This window comes from Silurus aristotelis, assembly GCF_946808225.1.
Source record: "Silurus aristotelis genome assembly, chromosome: 1".
Classification (NCBI taxonomy): domain Eukaryota; kingdom Metazoa; phylum Chordata; class Actinopteri; order Siluriformes; family Siluridae; genus Silurus; species Silurus aristotelis.
The window spans coordinates 18453331-18466647 of record NC_139574.1 but is presented as its reverse complement, the minus strand read 5'-3'; the positions used below and the strand labels follow the sequence as shown (position 1 = coordinate 18466647).

At 36.7% G+C, this 13317-nt stretch overlaps 1 protein-coding gene across 12 annotated transcripts in view; it reads left to right on the top strand.

The window, feature by feature from the left end:
• Positions 1–13317, top strand: part of ptprub (protein tyrosine phosphatase receptor type Ub) — a 214082-nt gene that overhangs the window by 112197 nt on the left and 88568 nt on the right. For all 12 annotated transcript variants that reach the window (XM_083544062.1, XM_083544053.1, XM_083544058.1 and 9 more), the window contains exons 4-5: positions 9969–10044; positions 13166–13281. In XM_083544062.1, the coding sequence (XP_083400188.1) occupies positions 9969–10044; positions 13166–13281 (192 nt within the window). The remainder of the gene's footprint in view (positions 1–9968; positions 10045–13165; positions 13282–13317) is intronic.

Genomic DNA, 13317 nt, shown 5'->3' with positions numbered 1-13317 from the left:
ATAGCACAAAATGACAAAATGAAAATTTCACTCATATCATTATTTGTAGATAATGACAGAGATTTTATTTTTATTTTTTGTTGTTATTCTCTTAATATTCTCCTGCATCACCTTGGATTTCATCCAGTGCCGGTCCTCTAACAGACAGTCTACAGAAAGAGAAACAGTGAGAAAGAAAATAAAAAAATTTAAATACAAGCGCAGTTTACTTATCAGCAAAGCATATTGAATAAAGAATGAAGCCGAATTCCCTGAAGTCCATCTGGTATCAAACCCAATGTCTCAGCCAATAGATAAATAAAGCATCAATGGAAGAGGCTAAGAGAGATCTTCATCACCAGCCCCCACAGGTGTCCTCTCAGCACTGCGGTCGAACCTCACTGTAGGCTTTTAGTGCTAAGGCATGCGCCTTTAAATATTAACGGGTGTTGCTTTCAGCATTCGCACGGGCAGCCAGACTATTTCCACATGGATCTGAAGTGATAGTTCGGGGATAAAGAGGTCCGCCGATGTCAGGAGGAAATGAGAAAGCTGTCAGCGGGAGTCTGTCAGTAAACCTGCAGGTGATCGCCACTTCTTGTTGAGAAAGGTTGCACCAAAACAGAGACGCCTGCCAGTTACCACATGTCTGACACTGGCTGTGTGCATGCATTAAAAACCATAACACTGCACATGTTTTTTAATCAAACATTGCTATTTTCATATATCACTAACATAAGTGATGTGTTCACAAGAAATTCCGTTTTTTTTTTTATCCACATTGCCTAGAATTAGCAAATGTTTTCACATTTAGTGACTCAACTGACACTCTTGTCCAGAATGTGCAAACAGCTGTGAATGCAGAGCATCTACTGTAGAATCCATGACATGACAAAAATACAGATTTAAGCACAAGTGCATAAGCAGTACACGAGGTTATCAGTCAAGAAACTGATAATAAATATAATAATAACATTTATGATAATTAACATTGATAACATTAATAATGAAATAAATTAAAAGTCAGGGTGCAATCTAAAAGACAAGTGAAGAGTAATAAGAATACTGTGTTGAGATACAGCATGTTTGATTTATTTTACAGATGTACAGACATAACCTTTTCCACAAATACATGCGATCATGTTTTTTTTATACCGTGTGATATGGCTCGGATGGTATGATGAGTGGGAAACATGATAATGTAAGAAACCTTGGTCTTCCATCAATAATCATTTGATGGTTGATGCCACATTTGCTTTTATCTCTGTTTATGAGAATGTCAGTGGATGAGCGAAGTGTAAACCAGAGCGTGAGAGAGGGAGAGAGCGAAAGAGAGAGAGCAAAAGATAGATTGAAAATCACCTTGAAGTAAAAAAAAAAATTAGATATATATTTGATTTTTTTTAAACTTCTTCCTGTCTGGTATGCTCAGCTCTGTATTTTTGCTATTATTGCTGAAAGTGCGTGTGAACCGCATTATCAAATATTAAAGATGTTATCAGGCCTGCCAAGACTGCTAAAGAGAGTTGGATTCTCAAGTGTTTGCCTTACTCAGTTTTTTTTTCTTTTCTTTTTTGAACCCATATTCATTTTTTTGCTACATTTTTCTCCTCCTGTACTGCAATTTCATGATTATGTTCATAACAGTACTTTATACTGGTGAATGTTTTAACTGTGTTAGTAACAGCACTAAAAAAACCTCGGTCAGTTAGTTGAAAAAAAAACAAACATAGTATACATATGACTACAGTTTTCTTTTATGTAACTATAAACTTTTGTAATTATAAAAACGTGGAGACTCAAAAGTGGTGTCATTGAGAAAAATAGGAATCACTTCATATAAACACACTGAATTGAAAAATAAGCTTAAATGCAAATAAGAAACATACAGTATCCCAAATTGTATCATTCTATGTCATTGTGCTTGTTGTGCAGCTTTCTAAATGTAAGAGTGCATATGTTTCTTTTTGTTTTAGTTTTTTTACTTTTGGCATCAGAATTGATCTAGTAATCTTTAATATGACATTTAGAGTTTAAAGTGTGATGCTGATAAATCATGACCTAGGATCATTTTTCTGCCTTTAATATCCTAAGCAAGGATATTGATATACGATATACGCCAAATGTGATCAAGATTTAAATACTTTTCAAGTGCAGACCAAAGCTATGCAAACTGAGAGCACGGGTCTCACGGCATCTTTTTCCCCACTTGCCTTGTTTGATGCATTTTCTCAAGTGTACAGATCAGTATGCACTTTCTCCTGATAATACTTCTCTCATCCTCCTCTCACTAACTCTCTCAGCTTATCTCCACATGTGCTGTAATGTGTTTATACTGAGTGACAGTGAAGGTGCAGATAAAAGAGTAGTTTTGATTCTGTTCCTCTGCTACATTGTAAAGCCTGACCTACTCCTTTTTTAACTTTATTTCCCATCACTTCCCCTTTTGTCGTTTAGTTCTTTTAGTGTTTTGGACCTAGCAACCTGTCTTTCTTATTTATTCTGTATAGACAAAAGGTTTTGTATTCGTATGTGTTTTTATAACACTCTATTTCACATTTAGTTTCTGCTATAATAACCTCCACTCTCTTTTATATACAGTCCTGTACATTATCTATGGTTTTACATATCAGCACAAAAATTATTTGGTCCTTAGCAGATCTTAATATTAGGTAGATACGACCTCAGATAAAGAGCACAAGACATATTACAACATGCCATTATTTTACAAAAATAAAGTCTAACTGAAGAAGCCATGTGTGAAAAACTATGCACACTTTATGATTCAATAGCAGACAGAACCACCTAGCAGCAATAATTTGAAGAAATCATTTTTTGCAGGACTATCAGTCTCAGTTCATTAAGGTTTGTAAGCATTTGTATAAATACAGCTCTCTTAAGGTCTGGACTTTGACTGGGCCATTGCAACAACTTGTTTCTGTTTTTGTTCAGCAGTTTTGTTGAAGATTTGCTGGTGTGCTTGGAATCATTGTCCTGTTGCATGATCTCATTTTGGACAAGCTTTAGCTGTCAGGCAGATGGCCTCACATTTGACTCTAGAATACTTTATTATAAAGAGAAGTTCATAGTCAACTCAATGTCTTCAAGGTACCAAGGACTTGTGGTTGTAAAAAGTCCAAATTATCACCCCTCTACAATCACCCTTGTTTTTATCAAGCGTTTGACCAAAGGACATTGTTCCCGAAGTCTTGCTTCTCATGGCAGCCTTTTGACCATACTTGTCCATTCTTTTATGAACTGTCATGAAGTTTAACATTTAACAAGCTAACTGATGCCTGTAGACTCTGAGATATTTGCAATTTCTCAGAGCATTGCATGGTCTTACTTTGATGTGAATTTGCTGGGATGCCTACTCCTGGAAAGATTGGCAACTGTCTTGAAAGTTTTCTACTTGTGAATACTGTTCCTCCCTGTAGAATAATGAGTTTATATTTGTTTGGATTTAAACTTATAACCCTTCCGGGATTAATGCTCCAGACCAGTAAACTGCTAAAACTTGTGGTACAGTGCGGTGTTTACACTCGATGATGATCAAACTTAGCCTTTTTTTTCCTATGGAAGCAGTAAAGATGCACTTATTTATTCACACATGGTATCTCCATTTCGGCTTCATTTTCTTTACATAAAAATACATAATGACATGTCGACACATCTGAGGTTACCTAATTTCAAGACATGATAAGAATCAGGTGATTTTTATAATGTCCTGATACATGAAACCATAGAGTTTAAGAAGGGTGTGCTTTATTTTTCACATAACTGTACATAAAAGATGCTTGCATACCTTTCAATGTCTTGTTGTGTATTAAATATGATATTTGTCACCTCTGTATTTTTCATATTGCATGTATGAAACTGCCCCAAACACAGTTTATGTGCCACAGTTTATGTGCCAACATGCCAAGTATGCTGTGTAAGTACTGTACATCAAATAATGGTTTGTTTCCTTACGAGTTTATTTACTTTTTTCATTCTTTGTTTATTTGTTTGCATTTACTTGCACTTAAAGCGAATATTTGGACTTGCATCAGCTCATTCTTATATACAGAACATGACACTTACTGCATTACTGATATTACTCACTTGAGCAAAAGTAATGAAATAAAAATTTCACTGCAAAAAAAATTTCACTTTTTGGGGGTCTATTTCACTTAACACAGGCCTCACATACCATTACACTATGCCAATACATTACACTTAGTTCAAATTTAATCTATGGCCATAAATATATATGCAGACACAAAATGCAGTTTAATTAGTTGGTGTGAATTACTTGTTTCTGCAGTATATTCTGTAGCACTTTAGTAGGTGGCAGCACTTTAAATGAATAAATGAATGAATGAATGAATGAATGAATGAATGAATGAATGAATGAATTATTGGTTCTGCTTGGTGGCTGTCTTTTCATCTCCCCAAAGTACAGCTGAAATTAAACCTTTCTTTATTACCATCTACGAAATAAAAAGCCTTTTTTATGCTGAAACTTTCTTAATCATTATATGTAGACCATTAGAACAAAGTGAAATAGTTTTATTACACACTAATAGCTGATTTTATACAGTGCTTGTTATTAAAATAAATCCAGCCAAAGATATAATGGTGTATCAGCCATATTAATTATGTCCACATCAATGATGGCTACTTTCGGACCTAAATGGACGGGCTGAAAAGCTTCAGCCATCTATCAGAATCTCCATTTTCATATTATGAAACCATTATTTTTAAGTTTTTATAGCAGAGACATAACAATAAGGCATACACGCTTGCTGAAAGGCAGACACTACCATTATACATCTGAACGTAATTTAATAAAATCAAAAGACTTTAATCAGAATGCAATGTAAACCAAAAAGCTGCTCTTGCTATTATACTAGCTCAATTCCAAAAATGTTGGGATGCTGTGTGATATGATTGTCAAATCTATATGAAAAAAAATTGATCATATAACTAAAGAGATTAAAATCCTGAATTTTACACAAATAGGTCAATATTCCTCTTCCAAAACTCCAGCAAATGGTTAAATGAAGAGGGGATGCTACACAGTGGTAAACTTGGCCTTGTCTCAAATTTTCTGAGATCTGTTTCAGCCATCAAATTAAAAATTGCTTTACAATTTCTGGCTGGCTGTACCTTTTCTTAGTGTAAACACTTTTGATGTTTTCTTTGTTCTATTATCAATAAAATATGGGTTAATGAGATTTGCACATTATTGTATTCTGTTCTTATTAACATTTTATTCAGCATTCAAACTTTATGTATATAAAATTTCTGTTTGGATTTTTGTCCCGTTGCGAAATAGGCACTTTGATTGGACAGTGTATGCTTAATGTGCTCTTAAGTAAGCCTATACAATCATTTTTATGACACCTACTAGTGTATTTCAAATGCACTTTCTCACCTTCTCACAGCTAGTTTATGGATATGTGTGTAAACATGTAAACAAGTAAACAGTAAATGAGAACTGAATGTCATTTTAAAAAATCTATTTTCTACTTTTAAACTGAGGAAAGGGCTTGAAAGGGCTAGGTCTGTCTCAAAAGTCTTCTTTATTAACACATTTTTCCCAGTATTACATTTGAATTTCTTCATTAGTCCCAAGGCTTTCTAACTGCTCTCTAGTTGACCATTTTACAAAAGCTTATACATTTTAAAATTGGTACCAGGATTAGATAGATCTTAAATAAATTAAACATTATGTTAGACACATTGCATGCATCTGACCCATGGTGTCTAGAGTAAAAAGTCAGTGATGGAGTCACACTAGAGCAATTAAAAAAAAAAAGTTCTCTTTTGGGACTTGTTCCAATCTTTAGTTGTATAGGCCTCCTGTATAGCACTTCATTACCCAGCTAATTTAATGCTGACTTCATGGCTCTGACCACTTTTTCTCCAGCCAGCTGGCTTAGCTACATCCCTACCCAAAGCCTCCCAACCACCCATCCGTCTTTCCAGCCTAGCCAAGTCTCTCATCCTTCCTCAGTGGTCTCTCTCCTGCTCATTGAGACCTTCTTAGGCTGCATCTGGAACTGTTCAAGGGCCTATTAACTTAACTTTAAATCTGCTTAGCATTGCAGAGTTACTGAGAACCAGACACAGGAGTAAAAAGACAAAATGTTCTTAAATACTTTAAGCTGTGCATGTCTTATGCATGAATATTTTTTTTTACTTTTGCTAATTGCTCCCATTTTAGATAAATGGTTAAGAACTTACCACTACAGTAAGACCAGAAGAGAATGAGTTCAACTTCTGAAATTTCTGTGAGCCCAGAACTGGGAGAATGAACCTTTCTCGCCTGCTCGGTTTTGGCTGGAATTCAAGATCTAGGAACTTAAATCCTACCTGCCTGAGGGCTGGCCAAAAGGCTTAACCATTCATGTTTGAAAAGGAGAACTGGGATATGACAAAAAGAATCTGGTAAAGATTGATGTCAGAAAATGTTCTACAGCTTAACAGCTAACTTTTTTATTTCTAACATTAATTTCCCTGACACTTCTACGAATTACTAACGCAAACTCTCAGTTTTTATTAATTTTGTTGGGCTACTGCTGTTGATATCCCACTAAGTTGTTTTATCAACCTACTAACCGATTCACAGTCAGAATAATCTGTATGCATGTCTCATATACAGACAAAAGCATGGTTAAATGAAGATGAACAGTAGTCTGTGATGTTGCGATTGCGTATAACTCTGTTCTAAATGTCAGGAGTTAAAAAGTTTATGATGAAATATTTCTTCAAGAGCAAAACATTGCATCAGTTTGCAGCTCTGGCTTCATTGCACTCTGGGAATGGAGAGATTAAACTTGGCTTTCTGAGCTTGCTCCTGCACTGGCACTGGCACTTCCACTGACTCTGGATCTGGCGTTCCCTCTTTATTCATTCTTCCACCTCCCTCTCAGTCCTCTGGGCAATTTTCTGAAATGCAGTCTATTGGTAAGGCTGTGGTTCAAGCCAAGGTCAGGGTTGTGGTTTGATGCTCTGTGGTGAAGCTAGGGGCTTCTTTCCAGGCGCATGAGCATCTCGGGATTAATGCAGAGGAAATCTGCAGAGACGCAGACCATTTCTGGGATATAAAACCAGACTGAATTAACTACCATGTGGTGCATGTATTAGTTTTGAGTTGTCACCTGAACTTGTGATAAATCCTGATTCCCTATATCTGGAAGGAAAAAACAGTGTAATGTGTAGAAATTTTAATGTAGGAAACATTTTCTTTCTTTTGGATTTTGGTTACAGATTTAGCAGCATTTTAAATTGAGCTTTTCTCTTAAATAAAGTAAGTAACAGCAAATTAGAGCTAGTTGGGTTTAGAAGGACTCCCACTGATACAGTGAGGAAAATAAGTATTTGAACACCCTGCTATTTTGCAAGTTCTCCCACTTAGAAATCATGGAGGGGTCTAAAATTGTCATGGTAGGTGCATGTCCACTGTGAGAGACATAATCTAAAAAGAAAAATCCAGAAATCACAATATATGATTTTTAAACTATTTATTTGTATGATACAGCTTCAAATAAGTATTTGAACACCTGTCTATCAGCTAGAATTCTGACCCTCAAAGTCTGCCTTTAAAATGTCCACCTCCACTACATTTATTATCCTAAATTAGATGCACCTGTTTGAGGTTGTTAGCTGCATAAAGACACCTGTCCACCCCATACAATCAGTAAGAATCCAACTACTAACATGGCCAAGACCAAAGAGCTGTCCAAAGACACTAGAGACAAAATTGTACACCTCCACAAGGCTGGAAAGGGCTACGGGGAAATTGCCAAGCAGCTTGGTGAAACAAGGTCCACTGTTGGAGCAATCATTAGAAAATGGAAGAAGCTAAACATGACGGTCAATCTCCCTCGGACTGGGGGCTCCATGCAAGATCTCACCTCGTGGGGTCTCAGTAATCCCAAGGAAGGTGAGAATTCAGCCTAGAACTACACGGGAGGAGCTAGTCAATGACCTGAAAAGAGCTGGGACCACCGTTTCCAAGGTTACTGTTGGTAATACACTAAGACGTCATGGTTTGAAATCATGCATGGCATGGAAGGTTCCCCTGCTTAAACCAGCACATGTCCAGGCATGTCTTAAGTTTGCCAATGACCATTTGGATGATCCAGAGGAGTCATGGGAGAAAGTCATGTGGTCAGATGAGACCAAAATAGAACTTTTTGGTCATAATTCCACTAAACGTGTTTGGAGGAAGAAGAATTATAAATACCATCCCAAGAACACCATCCCTACTGTGAAGCATGGGGGTGGTAGCATCATGCTTTGGGGGTGTTTTTCTGCACATGGGACAGGGCGACTGCACTGTATTAAGGAGAGGATGACCGGGGCCATGTATTGCGAGATTTTGGGGAACAACCTCCTTCCCTCAGTTAGAGCATTGAAGATGGGTCGAGGCTGGGTCTTCCAACATGACAATGACCCGAAGCACACAGCCAGGATAACCAAGGAGTGGCTCTGTAAGAAGCATATCAAGGTTCTGGCGTGGCCTAGCCAGTCTCCAGACCTAAACCCAATAGAGAATCCTTGGAGAGAGCTTAAACTCCGTGTTTCTCAGTGACAGGCCAGAAACCTGACTGATCTAGAGAAGATCTGTGTGGAGGAGTGGGCCAAAATCCCTCCTGCAGTGTGTGCAAACCTGGTGAAAAACTACAGGAAACATTTGACCTCTGTAATTGCAAACAAAGGCTACTGTACCAAATATAAACAATGACTTTCTCAGGTGTTCAAATACTTATTTGCAGCTGTATCATACAAATAAATTGTTAAAAAATCATATATTGTGATTTCCGGATTTTTTTTTTAGATTATGTCTCTCACAGTGGACATGCACCTACGATGACAATTTCAGACCCCTCCATGATTTCTAAGTGGGAGAACTTGCAAAATAGCAGGGTGTTCAAATACTTATTTTCCTCACTGTATATAGTAGTGTCATATCACAACACCAGTTAGCAAAAAAAATGACGATCAGTTGCTCTTTTGACTGCAAAGTTAACGGTCTGTGTTGTGTAAAATCTTTCCCTATCAAAGTTAATTCTAGCTGAATATAAAGTGTTCAACTAACAATGTAAAATGACCCAGATCTTTGGCTCATGCAGTAAATAGCAACAGAAAATTTTTTTTCTGTGGTAGAGATTATGAGAAACAATAACTTTGATGGTGGTCATGAACAGCCGCACTGTCTAGCTCAGGGAGAGAAAACAATAGCCCTACCCCCTCCATGCCCATCTGTAATAACATCTCATCATTGCTGTCGTATGCGCCATATCGATTTGATTTCATTGCACTGCGCTGGCTGTCCTTCGTGTCTGGATAGTGAGTGTGGAGCCTTTTCCTGGTCCCCGGAGACCCGTGTCTCTTCCACTTGCATTATGAGTGAGTGTATGTTTGTGTATGTGGCACGAGCTGAATAGAAACCATGCGTCATTCTGCACATAGTGGGCTCCTGATGAGACCATTATTTCTTTATTTCTTTCAGGCCTCAGGGACCCTTAAAAGAGTCAGCATCTCTTCTTCTTCTCTTTTTCTCTCTGTTTTTTCTTTCTCTTTATCTCTTTCTTTCTCTCTCTCTCTCTCTCTCTCTCTCTCTCTCTCTCTCTCTCTCTCTCTGTCTCTCTCTCTCTCTCTCTCTCTCTCTCTCTCTCTCTCTCTCTCTCTCTCTCCCTTTATCTTTCTTTGGTTCACAGTATGTGACGGTCACGTTTTAAAGTTTGCTTGTGTGCATTGTACAGACAAAAGCTGTTTTTAAAAAAAATATAATTAATAGTTTTATGTTTAGAAAACTAGTTTTTGCTCTTTATATCCTTTCAGTACTAGTTGCATTAAATGAAACAGAGGATAATTTGCAAAATAAGGGAACCTGATTGCATTTTTTGTTTGTATTGTTTTCAGGTTTTAACCCTGTGAACTTGGTGACTACCATTAATTCAAAATAAAAGATGTTACCATTTTTTTTTCTTAAGGTGTTGCTGGAGGCGACTGTAGACCGCTGGGGCTATATTGCTGTAGACGACATCTTGCTGCTGAACTATCCCTGCTGTAAGTAGCACATCGGTGGTTAGTGTATGTTTGAGTATGAATGAGGAAGAGGAAAATGCTGGCAGGTGATTTTTCACATTGTCCATTTTATTTAATGGTGTAGCCTTGCAGGTTGCAGCTGGCCCTTCTAAGTGAGCTGTAATCTTTTCCCCCATTTTGGAAATTATAAGCAACAAACCTATTAATGTACAATGCTTTTGGCCATCAGCTCCACCATAATACATGGTTTTTGAGGAATCGAGAAATACAATAAGGAATAATTGCTGCTTTTAGTTTTTTTTTATTTTAATCTTTAACTAGTGTCATTTCTCAATTTAGCTTGCGTTTATTCATCAATTCGTCAGTTTTTTGCTATACAGCCTCTGTGCATGCAAGACGTGTGCATTTCTGTTCTGCTTGCTTTCTTGTTAGCAGAAGCCCGCTGCTCCTCAGTGGGAAATGGGCTCAGATAGCATGTGGACTTTGGAGATCATACAGGGCAAGATCAGAGCAATGAGCTCTAGCTGTGAGGCAGTGTGTGATGTGTTCTCTTCACGGGGAAACCATGAAGGTCTTAAATACAGAGCGTGGAGATGCAGTATAACCATGGGGAAAATAGACTATTGCTTTATAATCCACCAGAGCACCCTGTGGTTGTAAACAATCTCAAGAATTGTGGAAGATATTAGTGTTTTATGGATTTACACCATACCATTGTTATTTAAATGATAAAAAACAAATGTAGGAAAAAATGAAATAATAAAGAATATACTTCTGTTAGAAATATTTTAGGACACTTTTAGTCCCTCGAATACTACTACAGAGGAGAAATGCAGTTACATGCAATTTGCTATATTGTTCATTTTCTTGCCTTTACTATCAGGAGAGGTTAATTAAATAGTTAATTAAATAGAGTTAATTAAATAGTTACATTGTTAAATTATATACTGTACAGTAAAGTTGTAATTTAGATCGTACTTACTGGTTAAATCTAAATTTGTGTGTTTGAAAATTCATCTGTAAAAAGGCATGTGTATGAATTAATTGATTGGTTAAATAAACAAACAAACAAACAAACAAACAAACAAACAAACAAATAAATAAATAATTATTATAAGTACTAATACTATTATTACTAATAATAATAATTATTAGTATTATCATGTACAATCATTGTTTTTATATGTAAATGTCTCATTTTAGGCATTATTATATTAATAGATATTATTATTTATCACATTTATGTGCCATTTTGTCATTTCATGCGTTTTCATATATTTCCATTTTTCTTTTTACATTTTCAATAACAATAACACTACAATTACTGGTAGACTACACTGTACATTATAGCTCATATTGCTTCTCTGTGCTAAATATATGTTCTTTCAGGGGGACGAGGTGCTGGCTCGGTGTTAACAAGCTAGCTGATGGCCTCAAAGGAACATCTAAGAGCCCTCAGCTTTATTAAATGGCACTAATACTTATTCATTTTTAAACAGTGCTGACAAACTGCTCTTAGGCGGCAATGAAGTCCCAATTCTAAACAATGAAAACACCAGATGCAGTGGTCGAGGAAGGCGTTCATGGCGAAGCCTTTCACCTCCTGCTCTTCCCCCCACTTCCCCGCCTCCTTTACTTCCTGCGGGCAGCAGATGGCATCATTTGAACCCCACTGTGCCCATTAAATAATTAAGACTCTCATCAGGACCCCGGCACATTGTCGAGCATGGCATGGTGCCAGAATGTGGAGATTTGGCATGAGGTGTCTAAAAGGAAAGGAAGAGAAAATTGAAAAAAAGAATGCAACCTGCTATAAGAATTTGCATTTCTAGACAAGGTGATAAGCAGGCGTGGCATTTCTGATGAGCCCTCCTGGGCCAATGTATTTTCTACATGGGTACCTGTGCACAGTATATGCCAACAACATTGGGGGAAGAAAACACAATGTTTATAAATAATTAAGATGTAGACAATAACTCTTATAGAATATGCATCTTTGCACCGAATGAGTCCTTTAAAATGGACTATTGTTTGTATTTCTTTCTATTCAGACATTTTATTTCATGTTTGTGTGCCTATTGCTAGCAAACAAAGAAACATGAATTATAAATCAAGCATAACAGACCAGTGTTTTCACAAGACACTGGGCTTCCTGCCGGTTACAAATGCTGTAGCCGTGTCACCCGACTGTTTGTACAAACACAGTCCTGGAATCATCTTTATATGCTGTCAAAAAGCAACAACCCTGAATAATAAATAAATAAATGAATAAAAAAATATATATAATAAACAAAGCACTAGTTATTCTGTTGCTTTCTGGTATTCAGCCAGTTCTCCTGTGCCATGGCTAATCGATTTAGCATACCCTTTCTTCATATTCAGAACTGATTGCAATATCCCATAGCATTGGATCAGGTGGTAGATGGCATAACTAATGGCAGAGTAAATGTTTTAGAGAAAAATCTTACAAAAAGATAATTTCAGCTATCTGTAACTTTCTTAGTGAAAGGCAAAGCACACCAAAACTCTTTTAAAAGCTTTTTTTTATATAGCTTCTCATGCTTAAAAAAATTCCACTATATCAAAAGTTATATCTGAAGCATATTAGTTATGCATAAATAAAGGGAATGTATATGAAATGTATGCAGATCATGCCCCTTATTAATTTATCATTCACAGCATTGTTGGTAAAATGTTTATTTAGTGTTTTCGAATAGCTTTTGTGAACAGCATTGGGGAACGTAAGTCATGGTGAATGAAAAATAAGGTTTACAAATCAATAATTGTGGATTTGTGTTTTAATGTTATTTTTAATACTTCATATACAAACTAACGAAGAATTGTTTTATTTTTTTTGATGTTTTGCTGCATCATCTGCAATATATGTATTGGCATTTTTAAACATCTACCTCATAGTATGGCATTTTGTTGCCTATTTCTCTCAGGCTGCCAAACAAAAGCATATCGGAATCGCTAAAAACTTTGCTCTTAAAATTAAATTAAATAAAGTCAGATAAGGCATCTTGACTATGTGGTACCACATAGATGTTGTTTTTCATGGACAAATGTTTGAAAATGAATGACTTGGCAGATGGATAACTGGACCATGCAATCACTGCTGTTTCTGGGCCTTTTTCTTTAGATAAAGCCCCCCACTTCTCGCGCCTGGGGGATGTGGAGGTCAACGCTGGACAGAATGCCACTTTCCAGTGTGTGGCAGCAGGAAGAGCATCAGAGGCAGAGAAGTTTTTACTGGAGGTGAGAACAGCTTTATGACAGCATAAGGATTTTCTG